This window comes from Kogia breviceps, chromosome 3, assembly GCF_026419965.1.
Source record: "Kogia breviceps isolate mKogBre1 chromosome 3, mKogBre1 haplotype 1, whole genome shotgun sequence".
Classification (NCBI taxonomy): domain Eukaryota; kingdom Metazoa; phylum Chordata; class Mammalia; order Artiodactyla; family Physeteridae; genus Kogia; species Kogia breviceps.
Window position 1 is genome coordinate 11,350,590 of NC_081312.1, and position 22,515 is coordinate 11,373,104.

Below are 22,515 nucleotides of genomic sequence, written 5' to 3' on the forward strand. Positions count from 1 at the left end.
ACATCATCAGCTCCCCTGGTTTTTGGATCTTCGGGCTGGGACTGGAACTACCCCACTGTCTTTGCTGGCTCTCCAGCTTGGAGAGAGAGAGAGACAGAGAGAGAGAGAGATTTTAAGGAATTGGTTCACGCACGTGATTATGGAGGCTGGCCGAATGGGATAAAACAGCAGCAGAGACAGGAACCACCCCCTCTGCTGGAGCAGGGCCCCAGGGCAGGCAGAGCTGCCGGAGTGGACCCATTTTCTTACAGCCTGCCAAGGGAGGCTGTGTACATTTAAAAGTGACTAAAAACAATCTGAAAAACCACTATTCCGAATTGTTTTATTTAAATTTTACAGAAACCTGATTAGAGTTAAGTATGTAATAAGTCCAGTAACAATTCTACAAAAATGCACATACAATGCCAGAATTCCTTAAAAGTAACTAATATCATATTGTTTCGCATAAAACATGCATTAATATCAACTGCCACATGTTGGCCAAAATCAGTCTCTACAAGAAGAGACGGTCCAATACAGTCAATAAGAAAACTAGTTGTTAACAATAGGTTAAAAAAAAGAGGTTTTCTGGTTAATGTAAAAGGAACAGTACCTTTCCTAAAACAGGTCCTTCACCACTGGGTGATTTGTGTTGTGCTGCACAGTAATGCATCACCTCCAAGACTGGGTCCTGACCTGTCATAAGGATGGAAGGAACTTTCTGATAGTTAAATCAAATGTCTGAGAAGATATAAACTTTCAGGCCACAACAGTACACAACTAGTACCACCTTGCAGAGGGGGTTCAAAAACCCTCAGACTTGGGACAGAGTTCCCAAGCTGGGGATGTAAACCATCTTGAAGATGCCGTGAGCTGTCACCCTAGCCTTTCCACCCTTTCTACAAGGCCAGCTCAGAGCACACAGGCATCTCCTATGGCCACAAGACCTTCCAGCTCCACACGTCACTCTTCATGAGGATCTGTAATGAGGTTTGATGCAGAAAAACGAGTTGTACTATTTCTTTAAGTCCTTGACTTTCTGTAGGCCTAGTTCACCTTATCCAGGGATCGGTGGGCACTTGTGACTGCTGGACACACAAAAAATATTAATATACACTTGTGGCCCCAAAGCCTCAAATGCGTATAGTCTCACACCTCAAAGTGTGTCGTCTACTGTCAGGAAAGACCACGCTCCTCCAGAGGGAGGGAGCAACTGAGGGCTCTTTGTTTATCAAAAGGTGTTTTCCAGATAGACTGACGGGCTTTAAAGAGATTTCAAACCAACTGAAAGGACATCCCCTCAAATATGGGGTTTTATACAACATCCCATGAGGTTCTTCCAAAGATCTCACAGTCATTAGGGACTCAGCTGTGGACAGTAACATTTATATACATAAAGCTCATCATTTGCACAGCCTAGGGCCTTGCTTGGGATCTCTTCCACATAGTCTCCCAAAACAAAGCACTCACTGCCCTGCTCGCTACAAGTAAGTTAAGCCAGTAGCTTTTTTCTTCAGCACAGATTTAAGGGGAAAAATAATAATTTATTGGGGGTTCTAATACCATTTTCTTAACAGAACAATATCAAAATAGGTCTGTTTATCATCTAGGCTTATGAATATCCCTGATAATATAAAGAAACCCAGAGGACTCTGTAAACCAAGATTTCACAGGGTAGTACCCGGTCTATTTTCTAGGCAGCAGAGAGGGACCAGTATAATGGCAGATTTTCTCCAGGAAGCCCTGTGAGCGCTACAGTACTGAAATTCTAATATTCTAGTGCCAGTAGACTTGTGAATGGAATTTTCACTTTAAATTTATTAGTAAAATTTGTAACAAAGGTAGGCTTCCTCAATCCTGCCATCAGCCAATCTCCTTGCCTGTGATAAACATCTAGGCCAGAAAACCATCAGTCCCGGCCACTCCGGAGGTTTGGCCTGGAGGAAGCAAGCTCTGAGGTCCCTTCTAAGCTGTGAACAAACCTCAGAAAACAGGGATGTGGGAGAAGGGGCAGAACAGGCTTGAGGAAGCTTTGACCCAAGGCACCACGATCGTAGGGACGGGGGGATGTACGGAGGTTGAAGCTGACAGGAAGAGAACTTGACAGAAAAGGTCCTGGAAGACAGCGGCTCTGTGACAGGGCAGACACACTTGGGAGTTAAAAGCAAATCATAAGGGAAAAATAAACTAGTTTACTTTCTCAAAACCAAATCAAACTTCTTGAAACTCATGAGCAAATAACCCTGGCTGGAGTGGCGTGGTGGGGCTCAAGTCTGTGGAATGAGCTGCATTTAGCTGAGTCAGAAAGAATGCTGGTTGAGAAATCAGCAGGAGGAGGCCTCTCCAAGGAGAGGACAGAAAGAGGACCAAAGGTGAGATATGCCTCTTTTATTCCTGGCGCAGTAAGCGGCCCCCTCACTGGCTGGAGGAGGCGCCGCACCCCAGTCTAGCTGCAATAATACTGCAACCCATCCACTCTTCTTCTCTTCTTTGACTGAAATTCTTCAAAGAACTGCTGGATGTCCTCTCTCTTAACCACCTGTCCAGGGAGAGCGAAAATTAGGAAAGGGAACATCACAGAATAGCACTAACTGGTTGTAACATTCACAATCAAGTCCAACAATACTGCTGCTAAGGACCATTTTAATGTGCAATTAATTATCCTATCTCCATTGCACAGACCAACTCATCCTGGCTCGGAGACCGGCCAGTCAGGGTCATGCAGTAGGCAGACACAGCACACTGGTACGGAGCGTGGGTTCCACCACCGCCCTTGGTTTCCTCATTAAAATGACATGAAAGCAGCACCCATCTAACAGGGCCGTTTGAAGAGCAGATGAGATGTAATGCCTGTAAAACACCGCCCAGCACAGAGTAAGTTCTCGATGAATATCAGCTGAGAAGAACAGTGGCAGAGCCAGGACGAAAACTGAGGGGACTAATGGTCTCCCGAGGCCACTGCTCGACCTCATGACACAGCTGTCTTGGGAATGTCCTTCAGTTCCGCAGAAGCACCCACAGCAAACAAAAGCTGCTTTTTCTGAGATTTGTGCTCTCTCCTTTACTGAAAAAAAGGAACCCCCAGACTCTTCCCTCTTCAAGAGTCCAAAATTAAAGATGTCTGCTATATAAACAGAAAAATAACTGGCAAAAACTATGGAAGCAGTACTCCCAGTAAATGGAATATCTATGTTATGCAATAAAAATGAGAAATTTATCTTGTATTTTATAGGAAAAAGGACTAGAATATCACAATAAAGTGTTTCTATTAGCAAAATAAAATAAGAAAATAAGGGGAAATATGGATAAAAAAGTAAACCAGGCCTACCCAGAAGGAGTCCCTGCTCACCCCAAGAGTGAGTCTGTGCTGCAATTGACAGGTTTGTTAACATGGTTTTTAATTACAAAGGTAACACATTCTTATTATTATAAGGGAATAAAGGTGGGGCGAGGAGAGGGAGGGGAAGAGAAAAAGAAAAAGAAAGCACTGGAATACAGTGAGCAAGAGGGAGAGAGAGAGAGAGAGAGAGAAGTAAGAAAGAGGACAAATACTTGTGTGTAAAACGAAAACCTCCCTCGTGACATACCCAATAGCACAGGCAACCTAACTCACTGGGGTGAGACATGTTCTGACAACTCCTCGAAATGAAAGAACTCACACCAGACTGGCGGCTGACACACCAGTCTCACAGGAACCAAGAGTCAGCTGGGGGTCAACCTGTGAGGAATTAGAACTCCTCAGAGTCAAGATAGAGATGCGAACGCACTCCGAGGCAACCACAGCTCAGAGCTCGGAGGCACTGTGCTTGGGAATGCACACTTATAAATGCTAATAAATAGGATACTGGGGAGTTCCAATGTGAACGATCTGTCCCTGGCTCGGATTGCAAGCATTAAACGCTGAAAGACAACACAAGGACATTTCTCTGGCAAGGATATAGTAGGAGCAGACTTAAAAGCCCACAAATAACAGAAATTAGAGTGTGTAATCTTTAGTTTCTAGGCATCCTCAAATGGTCACAGCCAACATGCAGAGTAGAAATGTTAAAGAATAAATACCTGGGTCCAATAATGAATCATTTTATTGGTTTGTCCTAGAAAATGTGTAGTGTCTAAGTGTTGTTATTATTTTTTAGTCAGACACAAACATTAAATAAAGGGCAGTCCATCATTTGACAACACCCAGACCTTATCAGCATTCTCTTCTATAGCCAAATACAACCAAAGCAGATGAGCTTTACAACTTAAGGTGTTAGTAAAGATCTAGTTAGTAATGTCGAAAACAAATGATAAAAAATATTTTTCTGTCCTTTTAAATCATCACATCAGATTATCTCAGACTCATAAAAAATGGCTCTAGCTGTCACAAAGATCCATACATGTGAAGACACATGTGAAGACTCTGGATAAAATTGTTTCAAATGTGAATGGAAAAAGACGATATACCTACTGTTTTTCTTTTATGTGAACTTAAGTGTGTGTGTAATAAAATCAATAAAGAGCACAGCAACCACAAACTACACAAAAGCAGAGGCAAGAGCATGTGCTTTGACACAACTGAAAGACCCTGAACATCCACTAACAGTGCCGAGGTTAAAACAGTTACACCTGGGGCTTCCCTGGTGGCGCAGTGGTTGAGAGTCCGCCTGCCAATGCAAGGGACACGGGTTCGATCCCTGGTCCAGAAAGATCCCACATGCCGCAGAGCAACTGAGCCTGTGCGCCACAACTACTGAGCCTGTGCTCTGGAGCCCGCGAGCCACAACTACTGAGCCTGTGTGCCACAGCTACTGAAGCCCACATGCCTAGGACCCATGCTCTGCACCAGGAGAAGCCACCACAATGAGAGGCCCGCATGCAGCAATGAGGACCCAATGCAGCCAAAAATAAATAAATAAATTTATTTTAAAAAACAACAACAACAAAACCAAAAAACAGTTACACCTATGGACCCTCTTAGTTCCAGTGAGAGAGAAGCCTGAGGCTGCATTAAGCAGAGGACAGCCTTTGCAACAGAAACAAGAATAACTGTCTGTTAAGAGCTGCTGGGAAGCAAGAAGTCCGTCCCTAGTGACAGTGAGGAACATTCTCTAAAAACGAGAAAACCATTTAGGAAGTCTCTTTAACTTTGGACTTCACAATTCATTTTGCAGAAAGGCAGCATTGCCAGATATCCAGGCAGCTACAAGTTCTTCCCACATTTATGAGAAAGCACTCAGTTGGTAGAGACTTCTTCCAAGAAAGCAAGTTTCCGGGCACGTCCCGAGTGTCCGTCAGACCCATGTCTGACTTCATTTGTCTGTCTGGCTATAGCAGAGCAAAACATTTTCTATCCAGAAGGACAACTATAGGCCATGAAAAGAAAAGTTTTGCTTTATATCTGCCTTTGGAAGATAGAAAAGTATTTTAGAAGAAAAAGTCCATCATAAATGTATGAGTAGTAAAGGGCTAGGAGGTATTTGTAAATTCATCTGGAAAACTATTTTATAAATTTATTTATTTATTTATTTATTTATTTATTGGCTGTATCCCGTCACATGTGGGATCTTAGTTTCCAGACCAGGGATCAAACCCATGCCCCCTGCAGTGGAAGTGCGTTGTCTTAACGACTGGACCAGCAGGGAAGTCCCTGGAAAACTATTTTAAAAGATTACATGGGAATTCCCTGGCAGTCCAGTGGTTAGGACGCCTTGCTTCCATTGCAGGGGGCATGGGCTCATACCTGGTTGGGGAACTAAGATCCCATGTGCCATGTGGCCAAAAAAAAAAAAAAATTTACACATTATAGAGTTAGTGTCACCCTTAAAAGCATACAGACTGTCCTAACCAGCAAGAGAAATGTTTTAGCCCCCCAATATAAAGTTCTTTTATTTTAAACTAGAGCTCAAAAAATCACAGAAAAGCAGTCTGGCTTTCATTTTTTCCTGCCTGGTCATTTTTCCTTCCTTCTCCAAAAATCCCTGCTTGAAGGTCAGGACTGGGAGAATCAGTATGGCTGATCCAATGGCCCTCTCCTAAGCTACAACTATTCTCTCCAGATCATGCATGACTGCTCTGTCCCTCCGGGAAGGACTCCTGATGTGGCTAGTCCACTGGCGTTTCACTACTATTGATTTCCCTTTCCTCTGCCTGCATTAAGCTCTCAGTCATCTTTTTCATCAAAGAAAATGAACTATGGAAAACAATACGGAGGTTCCTCAAAAACCTAAAACTAGAACTACCATATGATCCAGCAATCCCACTCTGGGTACGTATCCAAGAAACCGAAAACACTAATTTGAAAAGATACATGCACCCTAATGTTCACAGCAGCATTATTTACAATAGCCAAGATATGGAAACAACCTAAGTGTCCATCAACAGAAGAATGGTTAAAGAAGATGTGGCACGCGCGCGCGCACACACACACACACACAATGGAATATTAGCCATAAAAAGGAATGAAATTCTGCCATTTGCAACAACATGGATGGACCTAGAGGGTATTATTATGTTTAGTGAAATAAGTCATATAGAGAAAGACAAACATTACATGTTATCATTTATATGTGGAGTCTAAAAAATAAAACAAACAAATGAATATAACAAAACAGACTCACAGATATAAAGATCAAACTAGTGGTTACCAGTGGAGAGAGGGAGGGGGAGGGGCAAGTGAAGGGTAGGGGATTAAGTGGCATAAACTACTATGTATAAAATAAATAAGCTACAGGGATCTATTGTACAGCACAAGGAATGTAGCCAATATTTTATAATAACTTTAAATGGAGTATAATCTATAAACATGTTGAATCACTATGTTATACACCTGAAACTAAAATAATACTGTAAATCAACTATACTTCAATTTAAAAAAAGATACTTTATTCAAAACATACAAGACTATGATTAAAACTCTACACTTACTGTGCCTTCATCAGCAAATCTCTTGAGATAGTCTTTAAGTTCAGTCTTCAAGTCATTGTATTCTAAATCAAAACAACAAAAAAAGGACAGAAACTTTAGATAAGCCAGTTGCATTTAGAAACAAAATATTTCTTGACCATTGACATTTGAGTGTATTTGTCTAAACCACATTTTTCTTTAAGTGAAATCTGCATAGAAACTTGTTTTCAATTTCTCTCAAATTCCTCCCTTTTGACATCTGGGACACTTTTTCATTTAAAAACCCTCAAAAAACAGATATCCTCATTCCCAAAAAGATTAGCCAATAATTTTTTTTAAAGTTTTCCATCTCTCTGGAATTCTAGTGCTTGAAATATCTTGGACTTGTCAAACATTAAGTTTTAAAACTCATGCACTCACTCAACAATTTATATTATGTACAAGGCACCTTGAGGGCTACAAAAATGTTTTAGATGCAGCCTCTATCCTCGGAAAGCTTTTATTCCAATAAAGGCAAAAGGACATTAATCAAACAGTTACAAATACAAGACAGGAATAATCAATGTCAAAAAAGGGGCACAAAAGTGGTGGCATCTGAGTAGAAATGGCTAGGATGGAAATCACTAAAATAAGTTGGGCATACTGGGGGAAAAAATGTAAAAGCCTGTAATTAAAGGTTTGGGAATGTTTCCCCTCTAGTGGTTTCCTGTGAACCACTGAAGCAACCTCAAGAACTGTCAAAAAGATGGCATGCTTTGCTCAAAAAGATGACATGTAATGTTCAATGAAAATTATTTCAGTGGATGGAAAAAGAAATTGATTTCCTTTTATTCTTTACTCATACATCTACCCTTAATCAAAATAGCATGTTACGGTTTCTCAAGCATGTAATTATTCTAGCATGTAACCCTAATTCAATGGAAATAGCATCTAAATACCCAGCAACATTACAATCAAGCAAGTGTAGGTGAGGCCTACTATATAATTCCAAATTTAAACCATTTTGTGTTAAATTAAAATAGGTATTAGTTGTCCTCCTTATACATAATTATTTTAATAGTGAAGGAAACTTCATGAACTTCATGAACTTTCACAAACAATATTTACCACAAATAAGTTCCACTTGCTGGACTCTGTTCATGCTGTTAAGGGTGTCCATTAGAGGGTCTCTCCTGTCAGCTGCCTGGTCAACCTTGCCTTTGTTTTCATAAGCCAGAACTGTGTCACATTCATCTGTCAGGAACAGGACATCTAGATCGCCATACATTTTCTTTAAAAAATAAAACCAGTTTCCCCATTAGAACGATATGTCATTCTCAGAAAGTCAACCTCATGAGAAGCACTAAAAATTTATTTAATTAATATCCAGAAAAACCTGAGCCTTTTAGCAGAGCTGCTTGAACATTTTATTCTTTTTGCCCAAATCTCTTTTAGAAACCTCCCAACTTCCCAGTAGATATTATATGACCTAAGAGATCGTTATTTAAAAACCACTGACTTACTGTAACTTTCAAGTAATATGTTTCCAAGCAATTCTATGATATGAAAAAGACAAGCTATTTTCCACTGAAATGAAGCTAAGTAAATAAAAAGTATTGCATAATTCTTAATTTCTTCCATAAGCATTCGGACTGCAAATACTAGTTCATAAATTTGCTTAATATAAAAAAATTTTCAGTTCTCTATAATATCAGTTTCATAAATATACTTTTCAGGTGCTCTTATTTTAGGCATCAGTCCACAAAACATACTAATATTGAACTTGATCAGGTACTTACCATACAGTCTTTGCAGGTACATAACTTGCTACGCCAGTTCAGGGGCCAATAGGTGGCGGTGTCTTTCTTTATAAACTGCTTAGCTTTAAGCTCCTGAAGTCTGCAGCCAGACTGTGATTCTGTGTTTAGATGTTGATTCTTAAATGCTGTCTGAAATTAAATTAAGTTTTGAAGTGTGTTTTTTAAACTATCATACTTTTCATAGTTTAGATTTCGTCAAAGGATTTCTTTAGGCAAAGGGTACAATTGAAACCCCAAGCTCTACAGCTTACAGAATTAATTTTACTTAAGTTTTTTCTTTTATAGCTCAGATTTCATGTTACCTGGAGATCAGCTTCAGAACTAGAGCTGGTACATGGTTCGTTCATCTGCTCTGCTTTAACTTCCTTCTCAGCAGCCTTTCCATGTTCTGGAACATCCTCTTTGAGAGCACCATCATGATGAGCTCCATTTTCAGGCTGGATAACTTCCTGGTCACCTACCGCATCAACATTCAGCACCAACCCATCATCTTCAGCAGTTACTTTGGTTACTGTGGGTTCATTGAAAAAACACACACACATATCCAAAGACCAGTTAGCCAATGAAATCACTTAATCTGATTAAAACATACTTCAGAATCTGGAAAAGGAGAAAGTCAACCTTAATCTCTGGAATAATAAGAAAGGAAATAACGCTTTTTAGGTTATGCCTGCCTAATCCAAAGAGTCAAATAACTGAAAAGATCATTTAAAAATACCAATCACTACTTAAGCACTTTCTGTGTAAAAGAGAAAAAAAAATACTATAGATGTTAAAGAGAGGGACACCTCAAGAAGCAAGAGGCAACAGGAAGAGATTTAACTGCAAATACAGGTAGAAGGGCAGTTTTAGGAAAAACAACAACTTTTCTTAATGAGAGAAGGAAATCAGAAAGGGTGCGTGTAGAGACAGAAATACTGTGAAGGAGAGAAGAGAAATGATAAGGGAACTCAGTTTGCATGATGGCATTTTAGTTTAGTAGGAAATGAGGCCATCTGCTGACAGGGAAGGAAATGAAGGAGGGGCAGAGGGGAACGGTTAAGAAAACCTGATGAATGCGAAATAAATTCAGTTCCAGCAGAAAGTGAGATTTAATTGTAAAGGGTATGAACAGAAAGAAAGCACACCAAGTTTAAGAACTTTGAGACAAATCAAAAATGTCTGATGCTGCTTGTGCTCTGTATGGCGAGGTGTTCCCCAAAGGTGAGAAGGGCAAGAAATTATGAGGCCAGAGCAGCAGATAACTGCCACTTTAAAAATAAATTAACAAAAAAATAAAAAAATTAAAAAAAATAAATTAACACATATAGCATTACAAATAAAATATTTAATGCCTCAAGAACATTCATTGCTGATTAGTGGCTTGGGGTCAATTTCTTAGAGTATAATAAAAGCACTATATGACAAACTATACCACCACCCTCTCCCCAACCAATAGCATGTCTTACATTTAAGAACCATGTTTATCTCTTTATCTTTCAAAATCCCATTCAAAACTGCTTCTTCCATTTTCTCTAATTCTGGTCTCATCCACATTCTGCATCCTGCCATTTAAGTACAAATTTGTTCTTGGTAGTCTCCCAATCTATCTATAAGCACCTTGTGGAGAAGGAACAGATCTTATACTTTTTTCCGCAGAGTCCAGTTAAAACTAGTTGATAAAAATTATATACTGAACATACAAATTGTTCTGAACATACAGCACAAGCTGGTGGAGTACCAACTCCACAGAGACATTTACCTGCCAAATGTGCAGCATAAGCCCACAAGAAAGAACAGCGTTTCATGCAAGCCTGGCACACCATCTCTTGGAAATCTCCACTCTCAGGGGGAACGGCACCAAGATGCTGTGAACACAGAAAACCGAACATTTTCCTTGTGATCACCAAGTTGTCCAAAAAGCCCATGATTTTATAAAATATTGCAGGACTTCCCTGGTGGCGCAGTGGTTAAGAATCTGCCTGCCAATGCAGGGGATACGAGTTCGATCCCTGATCCGGGAAGATCCCACATGCCGTGGAGCAACTAAGCAAGTGCACCATAACCACTGAGCCTGCACCCTAGAGCACACGCACCACAACTACTGAGCCCACGCGTCGCAACTGCTGAAGCCCAAGTGCCTAAAGCCTGTGCTCTGCAACAAGAGAAGCCACCGCAATGAGAAGCCCATGCACCACAACAAAGAGTGGCCCCCACTCGCTGCAACTAGAGAAAGCCCACACGCAGCAAGGAAGACCCCATGCAGCCGGGGGGGAAGAAATATATTGCACTAGTATGTTGATCATATCTTTACTATATTTTTAGAAGAGCAATTATAACGTAAAATATAGTAAATTCCAAAAGACAAGATCTTTTCTCTTTTTGTAAAGACAATGTCGTTAAAAGGTAAAAGCTCTCCTTACCCTTCCATGGAACCAGTCTTCACAGACTACACACTGGATCATCTCATCTGGAATCTAACACAGGAAAGCCATTTGTTTGTTAATGATTACAGTGAATTCTGGGATACCAAAGTAAATCTGGCACACATTAGAATTAGATATTAAATAACTATCTACCAATTCTATAAAACTGCTATCCACATGCCAGAAGTCAAGGGGACAGGGAGAAACAGCAATTCAAGGGGCCAAAGAAGTTCATTCTCCATAAACTGGTGTTACAGAAGGATTACATTAAGATAAGCACTTTGTGAGCAATTATCAAAGCTTTCATATCAGTTACTTAATATATGATTCCCATAAAACTTTATAAATAAGTAATGTATTCTCACTTCAGACATAAACCCAGGCCCAGGGAGGTAATGTGAATTGCAGCAAGTTGCAGAAGTGAATGCACAGAATTTTCACTTTTGTCAAAATAAAAGGAAACTAGAAATTAAAACTCACATTCACTCACTTATATGTGCACAGAAAAAGGTTTAAAAATACATATACCAAAAAGTGTTAACAGTGGTTGTTTCTGGGAGGTAAGAAGGTACAGGAGTGAGGAAGAAGAAAAATTCTTTTAAAATTTTGTGTGTACTTGTAATTGAAATTTTTAAGAGAATCCAGTTTGTACACCCTATTTCTTTCCTCGCAGGGATGCAAGAAATTGAAGGTCATTTTCTGGGAAGTGTTCAGGGGAATGGAGCAAACAGGCAGGCAAAGAGGGGGGAGGAAGGAAAAATGTTCTGGCCTTGAGAAAGTCCTGTCCAATATTTCATTCTCATGATTTAAGAATGAGAAGAATAGCTGGGATCTGTTCCGGTTGTAGCTCCAGCCCAGAGTCATAAGAAGGGATAAATCTAGAAGCCTTTCACAATCCCCAAATCGCTAAAGGGTCAAATATGACAAAAGGCTGAGGAGTGAAGGCTAGAGATGACACAGTCCCGGTGCTAACCTCTAAATCTCTTACCTCATCTTCAGGATCAGGATAAGGTCTCTTGCAAATGCAGTACAATCCAAAAAAGTTGTCATTGTACTTATTGCCACAATTTATCTTTGCTTTGTCCTGAAAGATATTAATTTCAATATATAATATGGTCTAACGTTAACTATAATTTCATGCATCATGAAATTTATGTGTTCAATAAATTTGTGCATTAAATATCTCCCTCCCCAGAAGTTGGTCTTTAACTTTCAAAGTACAAAGGAAAAAAACTCATTCCTATTAAAGGGATACTTTTTCCAGGATACAGGGAAAAAATAAAATTTATTTTCTATGCCTTCTTTGTAGCAATTGGGGGAAAATGAATCATAAATATTAATTATCAACCTATGTAAGCTGACATTGGCCTAGAATTTCAAAAGACTTCTTAATGCCCAGCTGTGATAGCCAAAGCCCCCATGTTACTAGGAGGTAAAAAGCAGGCAAGGAAATTGTCTAAAAATAATCTTTGAGGAGGGAAAAAGCATGACAGTTTTAGCAATATGATTGAACAATGTAAAGTCCCTTATTTTCTTTTTCATTTCTGTTATTTCATTGAAAGTTAGCGTATAAGCAGTTTTTATTATCCAAAAAGCAGTGAAAAACTTCTAAGTGCACATAACCCACTCATTATTACCAAGTTTTATTTATTCAGTTTTTAAAGTCATCCCCTTTGCTTTAAAAACCTTAAAGCATAAGCACAATCAACATAATTAAACGTGAATCACTTTAGAACATTCCCCCCCAAACCCTTCATATTAATTACAATCTATACTGTAGGCTCTGAAAAGGTTACTTAGTTTTCCAAAAAGTAATAAATGGGATACAGTCTAATACTGATTTGTCCATTTACAAAGAATAAGCATAAGAACCTCCTTTTTGGAAAATACTTGGTTTTTATCCACTCAGACAAATATCATCTCAGCTACTTTTCATGCATTTATAGTTACAGTGCTTACTTACGGGAAATAATTTGCATTCCAAATTTTTAAACTTGCTGTTTCCACAATCACAACAAAAATTTCTGAAACAAAGGAGGAAGAGCCAATTTTAATTTTTCTTTTAAATCTAATGACTTACTCTTTAAATTCATGTCATAGCCTCTTCCCTTTCAACTGGCTTCTAGGATCTAAAAAGTGACCTTGGTTGTTGTTCATGTATCCAATCCAGAATTTTTCCAAGCACATAACAATAAAAGATTTAATAATTCTAGAGATTAACATGCATAAAAACAAATATCTATATTACACAAACACTAATAAAATAATGGCAGAGCAGCAGCAGTAATTTGAGTTTGCACCATAATTTTATTTTAAAAGGCCCTCTGGGGACTTCCCAGGTGGCGCAGTGGTTGAGAATCCACCTGCCAATGCAGGGGACACGGGTTCGAGCCCTGGTCCGGGACGATCCCACATGCCGCGGAGCAACTAAGCCTATGTGCCACAACTACTGAGCCCACATGCCACAACTACTGAAGCCCACGCTCCTAGAGCCTGTGCTCTGTAGCAAAAGCCGCCGCAATAAGAAGCCCACGCACCGCAACAAAGAGTAGCCCCTGCTCTCCACAACTAGAGAAAGTCTGCGCACAGCAACAAAGACCCAACACAGCCAAAAATAAATAAATAAAATAAATAAATTTATTTTTTTTAAAAAAAGGCCCTCTGGAAAAACTGCTCTCTCCAATTATATTATATAAAAACACATTACATTTTACCAGTGCACAACTACTTTGAATACAAAAAAAAAAGATTAAGAAAATAAAGTGCAGTTGGAAAAGAATCTAAATATTTGAAAAGCATTCAGCATCAGTCTCTGACCGTTTTACCTTTTTGTGTATAGCTCAAAAAGTTTATGACTTCCATGACATTCATAACTGCAAGCTAGGCAAATTCCTGCTGGTTCTTCTCCCTCTGGGGTGCAGGTACTACAGGCATATAGTGCTTGTCTCTTTACTGAGCCCTAAAAGACAGCCCCAATTGGAAAAAGAGAGAGAAAAAATTGAAGAAACATGGCAGTCACCTGATGCCCATACTATGATCTAAGAAATAACTGAAATCAGATTACCTGTGGTCAAGATTTTCCTGTAAAAAACACTGAGGCTAATAAAAAAGCTTATTCAACAGAATACCAAAACACTGTTGCATGTTTTCATACACTAGTGCTTGTTTTCATGTAATTTTTTCTTAAAGTGATAGAAAGAAGTTTAATATTTTCAGTCAGCTGTGAATAAGCTGGTCTGCTTAATCATTTCAACACATAAAAATGTAGGAGAATGTGTGTAAGTTTCTGTAAGTAATAATCATACTTAATTTTGGAAAACGCTTGTGGTTCCACCAAAGAGAAAACCAATGCATTAAATGAATCCCTTTGATTTTTAGATGTATGCTGAAGTATTTAGAGGTGTAGTGTCATGGTCTGCAACTTATTTTCAAGTGGCTGAGGAAAAAAGAAAAAAGAAAGTCTATTACAATGAAGGGGTAAAAGAAAAAACAAATGTTGTAAAATGTTAAAAAGTGAATATATGTGAAAGTACACAGGTGTTCATAATATTATTCTTTCAACTTATCTGTAGACTTAAAATGTTTCAAAATAAAAAGTTGAAAGAAAAACAAGCAAATCCTGATAATGAATAGTACCCTCTTCTGGGAAGGGGGGAGATACAAGGAAGATACAAGGAAGCTTCTGGTATGCCAGTAATGTTCTATTTCTTGATCTGGGTAGTACGTACCTGCATGTGTTTTTGTTTATGCTTTCCCAAGACTTATACATGATTTGTGCACTTTTCCACATATTTCACTACAATAAAAAAAATGTTAAGGAAGTCCGTTTCAAATACCTAACTACATTTCAAAGGTAACTTACATACAGACTTTTTTTAAAAAGGAAAGCAGAGAAAAAGTTGTTTCAGTGGTGACCAAAGGTTTTAAAATACCAGCCAACATTAAATACATCTGACACAAGGTGTATTAAAAAAATGTAACCACTTTGCAGTGTAAACTCAACTGGACAACGATGACAACTGGTATTATGATCTCAGTCCACACCACGTAATGACCCCAAACCTCTCTCCCCATCCTTCAGTGTTCCACTCCACTCCCTTGGAAGGTAACCTTCCTCCTCCTACCAATTCTCACCTCTTATTAGTTTTCTTCTACCCACCTTTCTCCATTTTTGTACCTAGAAATATAGGATGAGTCACCAAACACGACATCACACCCCCTCAAATCCTTGTTCACATCTTCCAAATGCTTTCTCTCCTCCCTTCCCCTCCTCTGCCAGTGCCACCAGCTGTTCGGGTCCCGGTCTATCCCCCTGGGGGGCAGACTGCAGACAGACGAGGTACTTGCTTCTTCTCTCCAAAAAACCAGCTAGCACTTGTCAAACTAAATTGCAGAGGAACCAGCTGTCCAGGAGCCCAGCCCACACGGGGAGATTTTCAAATCCAGAGCTCTCTCCTTTAACTCTGTTTTGACTCTCCCATTCGATTCCTAATAAATGCTCTGAGGATGCGAAAAGTAGGGACAAAGATGTCTGGATGTGAAAGGTCACGGGGACGGTTTCGTGAAAAGCAGCTGAGGCACCGAGAAGAGACGGGAAAGGAAGGAAAGAGCAGCCGCTCCAGGGCCAAAGCCTGGAGAATCGTGGGGGGCCGGACGGAGGAAGACCGAGAAAGGAGGGGAGCCCTGGTGGACACAGGCTGAGGAAGGGGGCTCAGGAGACTAAGGGTAATAGGACAACTGGGCCTGCGATGGGGAAACGTACGACGAACAGCGGCCTCGGGCCACCACGGGGGTGCCGGCCACGGCAGGCGAGAAGAGGGTAAGTCCAGCGGGGAAGAAAAGGTTCAGGGGAGCCCGAGGGAGGCGAGGCCCGGGCCGCGCGCCCACCTGCGAGTAGGAGCACTTCTCCGAGTCGCTGCCGCCCAGGACGGCGCACGCCTCATTCTCCAGCTCCTCGTCCTCCTCAAGTACGTCGACCAACGATACCACAGGCTCCAGCTCCGACTGCCGCCCAGCGGGCTCCTCGGCTCCGGCCATTCTCAACTGTCACCCGGACCGCCCTCTCGGCCCCGGCGGAGGCGGGAAAAGTGGCCGCGAGGGGCGGGGCCGGAGGAGGCGGGGCCGAAGTGCCAGGCACCAATCCCAGAGACGGGGAGCGAAAGAAGGAGGAGGAGTGACTTCCGACAAACGGAAGTTACTCCTTTCCCTTCTCCCGCCTGCGCCGGCGGCGAGCCGGCTTCCGCTTCCGGGTGGCGCGTCACCGCAGCACGCTCTGGAAGTTCGGCGGTGTCCATGGAGTTGTCGGCCGAGTACGTCGGGCAGGAAGGGCAGCGACAGCAGCTACGGGTGCCCTGTGAGGCGCCGGGCGTCGCCGACCCTTTCCAGGGCTTGTTGTTGGGCGTGGATAAGATGAGGGAGCTGGTGACCAACCTCCTTGGCTCCCCGGTACAGCGGGAAGCACAGGAAGCACAGGCGGCGGCTCCAGACGAGGCGTTGGACGGTGAGCTCTGAGACAGTGCTGGAGCGACAGATGGATGGGCAGGGGCACCCGGGGAGTTTGCTCAGGGAGCCCGCGTGGAGTGGCAAACTTGGAGAAAGTGAGCCTGAGGGGAAGAACTCCAACTAAAACTTGTTAGCACCTTTTGCCAGATCTGGGCTGTACCTGGGCTCATTTACCAGGGCTGCTTTTCACGATTCTCTTTGCATTTATATCACACACACAAAAAAACGTGCTGAACGTCTACTGCTCTATGCTAGTCATTGGGCTGAGCTCTGGAGAAAGAATGAAACTCAGTTCCTGTCCTTGTGGAACTCTGACCGCTGAGGGGTTAGACAGACACACAGTCTTATTAAAGAGTAGAAGGATGACCCTAGGCTCCTCTGTAGCTATTGCAAACCTAGAGAACCCAAGAAGACTTCAGAGAGGGCGTGAATTCTAAGCTGTGTGTTGAAGGATGGAAAGGAATTTTCCCCGGTGTAAAATTACAAACAAGTTTGGAAGACTGCCATCTGTCACAGAATAGGAGCAGGTTCCGAAGATTGCAACAGATTTCAGATGAGGAAGTCTTAACTCTCAGGGACTCCTTTCCTTTCCCAGTTTTGTAGGTGCAGTTTGAAAGTAGAAACGGGAAATTTAAGTGTATTCGTTTTTTGTTAAGTCTTGTCTTGACTACCCTGAGCTGAAGAACCTAAGAACTAAATATTAGAATCAGGACTTAATTCCTCTGTAGAGGAGCTTAAACTGTACTTTCCTTTCCTTTCCTTTCCATCTTGTTTACATCTTGATTGCCAGATATTGTGAAGGAACCAATTCAGAATATTACACGAACTTCAGATAATAGATTGTTTCCATGAGAGAGAAGTCCTGGTTCTTGGCTCCAAAAGTGCCTCTCTAATCCGTTGAAAATATTATCATTGGAATAAGGACAGGTATAGGTAGAGCCATTTAAAAAATACATATATATATATATAATTACTTACTGGAAAAGTAACTGCCGTCTGTTCTACTAATAGTGGGTCGGTAATATCTTCATACAGGAAGACATGCTTTTGTATGTTTAATGAGGTCCCCATAAAGCTTCGGTTTGAATTTCCTTTGTCAAAAGCTGTAGAGATTAAAATGACAAATTTTATCTTATATGAATCATATCTCAACAAATACAAAATTTTAAAAATGTAACAATTATGAAAGAAAACTGATAGAACGCAACACTAGAAAGACAAATAGTGGTGATCATTTTGTAATGTACAGAAATGTTGAGTCACTGTGTTCTGCACCTGGAGCTAACAGTGTTGTGGGTCAGTTATACTTCAGTTGAAAAAAATCATCATAATGACCAAAAAAAAATCCAGTTACCAAATGTGCAGAAGACTTGAATAGACAGTGCTCCAGATAAGATATACAGATGGCCAGAAAGCACATGAAAAGATGCTCAACATCATTGACTTCCAGGGAAAGGTAAATCAAAGCCACAGTGACATACCATGTCATGCCCACTAGGGAGGCTGTAATCAGAAAGAACAATAAGTCTTGGCTAGGATGTGAAGAAATTGGAGCCCTCATACATTGCTGGTGGAAATGCAAAATGGTGTACCTTCTTTGGAAAACACTTTGGCAGTTCCTCAAAAAGTTAAACATAAAGTTGTTGTACGCCCAGCAGTTCTACTCCTGGGGATTCCTAGTTCCACTCTAGCTCTCCCGAGTGAACTGGAAACATGTTCCCATTAAAAACAAACGCACAAATGTTCATAGCTGCATTATTCATAATAGCTAAAAAGTGGAAACAACACATGTCCATCAGCTCATGAGTAGATAAACAAAATATATATCCATACAATGGAATATTATTCAGCAACAAAAAGGAATGAAGTACTGATAAATGCTATACAACATGAATGAACTCTGAAAACATAAGTGAAAGAAGGCAGACACAAAAGGTCACATGTTTTACGATTCATTTATATGAAGTGTCCAGAATAGACAAATCTAAGAGATAGGAAAGTAGATTAGTGGCTGCCAAGGGCTGAGGGGAATGGGAAGTGACTGCTAATTTATATGAGATTTCTTTCTAGGAAGATGAAAAGTGTTCTGGAATTAGTGGTGATGGTTGCACAACCTAGTGAATATCTAAATCAATAAACTGTACACTTTGAAAGTGAATTTTATGGTATATGAATCATATCTCCAAAAAGAATGATAGAAAAGAAAGGTTTTAAACACCAAAATTCCCAGTCTTTTTAACTGTACATGTTTCTAATTTGATATATCCCTTGGTCTACTAATCCCTAAAGTGAAATGGTCTCGTTATCAACTGCTTTAGCAGTTGATATGTATATACATATGTATATGTATATACATATGTATATGTATATTTCTTTCAACCAATGAACATATTGTCATACAACAAATATTTATTTTAAAAGGTGATGATGAAGATGATGCAGAAGATGAAAATAACGTTGATAACAGAACTAACTCAGATGGACCATCTGCAAAACGGCCAAAAACACCAACTTAACTGTAGCTTTTATGAAATTTAAAAGACTGCTATGATATCTTATTTATCACACACTGACATTTAAGGAAGACTTGTGCTCTAATTTGGAAAGCATTTGTTTTGTTCCCCTGGGACAATTTTGTCAAAGAAGAAACTTTTCTGCTGTTTCCATCAAAGAAAGATAGAATAAATGTTTAGAAAGGAATCTTTTTTCTTGAGTGAGAAGTAAGTTTCAGACCATGGAGATAAAATAGACATTTAATAATGTATAAAATCCACTGTGTTGGCAACTGAATTCTTTCTTTATACTTTTCAAATACCCTCTGGATTAATTTGTGTGATGTGTACATCTTTTAGCTTCTGCTTCTGTTATAAAAAGTACATGTCAAGGCTCATGGACAATTACATTTCAAGGAACTGACATGAACAAGTGGTGAAAATTGGGTATTAAATTTAAGAATGGCAGTTCTGTATAAGTAGAAGGAAAATGGGAATAGAGAGAAATACTGAAGAGAAAGGAGAGCCCTTGAGAGAGACCCAAGGAAACCTTGAATCCACACTCACACCCAGTATACAGACGTCTGGAGACAATACCACTCAATGGATATATGTTTAACCTGTATCTTAAGAGAGTTAAATGGGGTGTGCTTTTAGGCTGTGATTTGCTATTTATGTTAACACAAATATAAGTCTTTAGGTAAGCAACCTGTGTTGAATATAAAAAGATATTTCATGTCATCCTGTAGTCAAACTTTGATTTTTCTTAGCAAAGGACTATCAAATCCTTTAAATATACATATGTATATATTCCTAAAATATATGTGTCTGTGTATATATTCCTTTTCTGCTTGTCGGAGGGACTAAGGCATTTTTCATGTACTCTGCGTGTTTCCTGATTCATTTAGATAGCTAAACTGCAGAGAAACCAAGTAGCATGTACCTACTGAAACACAAATTGTCATAGAATTTTAGAGTCGGAAGTAACCTTACAGATTATATGATTTATTTCAGAGGTGAATCAAATGTTAGGTATTTGCCCTGAGTTACAGAGCTTATTGGCAGAGCTTGGGTTATACACATAGCCTTTGAAAGATTCCTGTAGCACTTTCCCAGTTACACATTCTGAAACCTATAGCTTACAAAGTACATGCTATTAAGGAAACTGAATTTACACACCTTTTCGTATCTTTAAAGTATTGTTTTACTTGGAACATCAGCCTTCCACTAAGTACTCTTATGTAATTAAAACAATACCAACTAGAAAAAGTTTTATAAATGGTCAGAAATTACCTTGATTAGTTTGTAATAATGTCTCTAATATTGGGACTTCAGCTCAGTTACTGATTTGTAATAATCTTTTATACAATCCTTAAAAAAACTTAACCTGTATAATTAAAATAGTTCATATTTTTAAAGTAGTAGCTGAACTTTGCTCCTGAACATTTTGTCTCCTTCTGTGTTTAGTAAGTATGTTTATGAAGAAGAAATGTCACCATATTTTTGCTTGTGGTCTAGTGTTTGGAGGTCTGGGTTATAGGTCTGATCGATCTTTTTCTGATTCTAATACTGTCTTCCTAAGTGAGCCACATGCATGACAAAAAAGATTTTGAAGGTTTGAGGGAACAGCTTGAAGGACCAGTAGAAAAGAAATGCCTTGACTGGTTTTCTAATCTGAAAACCAGAGGTAAAACGTTGGCCACAGGCATACAGGATACAGTTATTCTCTGAAACAGCTCCAACTTTACTGTTATACAAGAAAGTCAACCCCACAATCCTACCTAAAAATAAGCTTGATGCTAGACTTAGATAATCTTTTAAAATATGAAATATGGAGTTCTAAATATGAAATATATGGACATATGCAAATATGTATATATGTTAAGTGCTTTTGTGTCGCATTAAATACTTATTTTAATAGAGTTCTGTGGCCAAGGACAAGGACTTTTATAATAGGTTGCTGTTGCTTGGCTGTAATATTAGTTAGGAAGTTTGAACATTTAAACATTTCCTTCAGCAGAACTTTCTCAGCTTCTGAGACAATGTTAGGTCCCCATACTATATGTTTCTGTGGAACCTGGCCCCCTGTACTTACCCCTCATAAAATGTACTTTATTAGAATTATTTCTTCAAGCTGCTCAATTTTTTAAAAAAATAAATTTATTTATTTATTGGCAGCGTTGGGTTTTCGTTGCTGTGCGCGGGCTTCTCATTGCGGTGACTTCTCTTTGTTGTGGAGCACGGGCTCTAGGCGCGCGGGCTTTAGTAGTTGTGGCGCACGGGCTTAGTTGCTCCGTGGCATGTGGGATCTTCCTGGACCAGGGCTCGAACCTGTGTCCCCTGCATTGGCAGGCGGATTCTTTTTTTTTTTTTTTTTTTGTTGGTACGCGGGCCTCTCACTCTTGTGGACTCTCCCTTTGCGGAGCACAGGCTCCGGACGCGCAGGCTCAGCGGCCATGGCTCACGGGCCCAGCCGCTCGGCAGCATGTGGGATCTTCCCGGACCAGGGCACGAACCCGTGTCCCCTGCATCGGCAGGCGGACTCTCAACCACTGCGCCACCAGGGAAGCCCAGCAGGCGGATTCTTAACCACTGTGCCACCAGGGAAGTCCCTCAAAAATTTTTTAAAACTTTTATTGAGAAGGCTTGTATTTTTAAGGAAATAAAGTTTGTTTTCTTCCAATTGGAAAAATCAGAGACATCTGTGGCCCACAGTTTATTATGTAGTACTTTTCCCTAGATCCTATTTAGCCTATTAAAGATACACCTATTTCTCGGTAGAACTGTTCAATCTACAAACAGAGAATATCATTTCTTATCTAACATACTGCAGTAAGATGCATACACAAGACATCTTAAAAACCTAGGCTTTAACATGTTTGGGGAAATTAATCATACTGCAATCATCTTGTGATGTCATCTTGCACATTTTAAGTATATAGTAAGATTAGAGTGTAAAATTATAGAAATTGGAGAATATTTGTAAAATAACACTTTCAGTTTTAACAAATGAGAAACAAGTTGGTTAGTTTTTGTGATGAAGTTGGGTTCTTTTCTCACTACCTAGGGCATAATAAATTTCAGGTAGATTCAAGATGTTTATTAATTTAAAAAAACCCAAAAACCTGTAAAAGTACTAAAAGAAAATGGACTAAGAGTTTTTATAGTCTCAGAGTGAGGAAGGTTACCTAAGGAAGATTTTTAGAAATCCAGACACCGTGATAGAAAAGATTAGTAAATGAAATTACATAATAATGAAAATTTCTGAACATTCTGTAAATGAGGTTAAAAGGCAAAGCGGGAAAAGGTATTTAGTATTTTCAACAGAAATGACTAAGAACTAAAATTCCTTTTATAGCTCTCATATGTACCAGTCAGAAAGACAATAGAAAATTTCACTTCAAAGAAATGAAAAGTAAAACCACAATGCAGTACTGTTTTCTTACTCCTCAG

The 22,515-nt window shown here is 39.8% G+C and overlaps 2 protein-coding genes across 4 annotated transcripts; one reads left to right on the forward strand and one right to left on the reverse strand.

Annotated features, from left to right (window-relative positions):
- Positions 1-305: 305 nt before the first annotated feature.
- Positions 306-17,666, reverse strand: UBR7 (ubiquitin protein ligase E3 component n-recognin 7). Of its 3 annotated transcripts, XM_059056887.2 has the most exons (12): positions 15,956-16,278; positions 15,228-15,245; positions 13,894-14,027; positions 13,032-13,092; positions 12,057-12,152; positions 11,066-11,119; positions 10,405-10,510; positions 8,966-9,174; positions 8,643-8,792; positions 7,972-8,134; positions 6,886-6,947; positions 306-2,518 (listed from the first exon to the last, which is right to left on the reverse strand). In XM_059056887.2, the coding sequence occupies exons 1-12, from the start codon at positions 16,103-16,105 to the stop codon at positions 2,426-2,428; spliced, it is 1,296 nt and encodes a 431-aa protein (XP_058912870.1). In that variant the 5' UTR covers positions 16,106-16,278; the 3' UTR covers positions 306-2,425. The 3 variants fall into 3 exon arrangements, with proteins under 3 accessions (XP_058912870.1, XP_066883962.1, XP_058912871.1); XM_067027861.1 differs by lacking the exons at positions 15,228-15,245; positions 15,956-16,278 and adding an exon at positions 17,549-17,666; XM_059056888.2 differs by lacking the exon at positions 15,228-15,245 and having other exon boundaries at positions 15,956-16,269.
- GON7 (GON7 subunit of KEOPS complex) lies at positions 16,297-19,801 on the forward strand. The gene is made up of 2 exons (XM_059056910.2): positions 16,297-16,568; positions 18,992-19,801. Exons 1-2 carry the CDS (start codon positions 16,361-16,363, stop codon positions 19,084-19,086), a joined length of 303 nt encoding a protein of 100 aa, XP_058912893.1. The 5' UTR covers positions 16,297-16,360; the 3' UTR covers positions 19,087-19,801.
- The last annotated feature ends 2,714 nt before the right edge of the window (positions 19,802-22,515 follow it).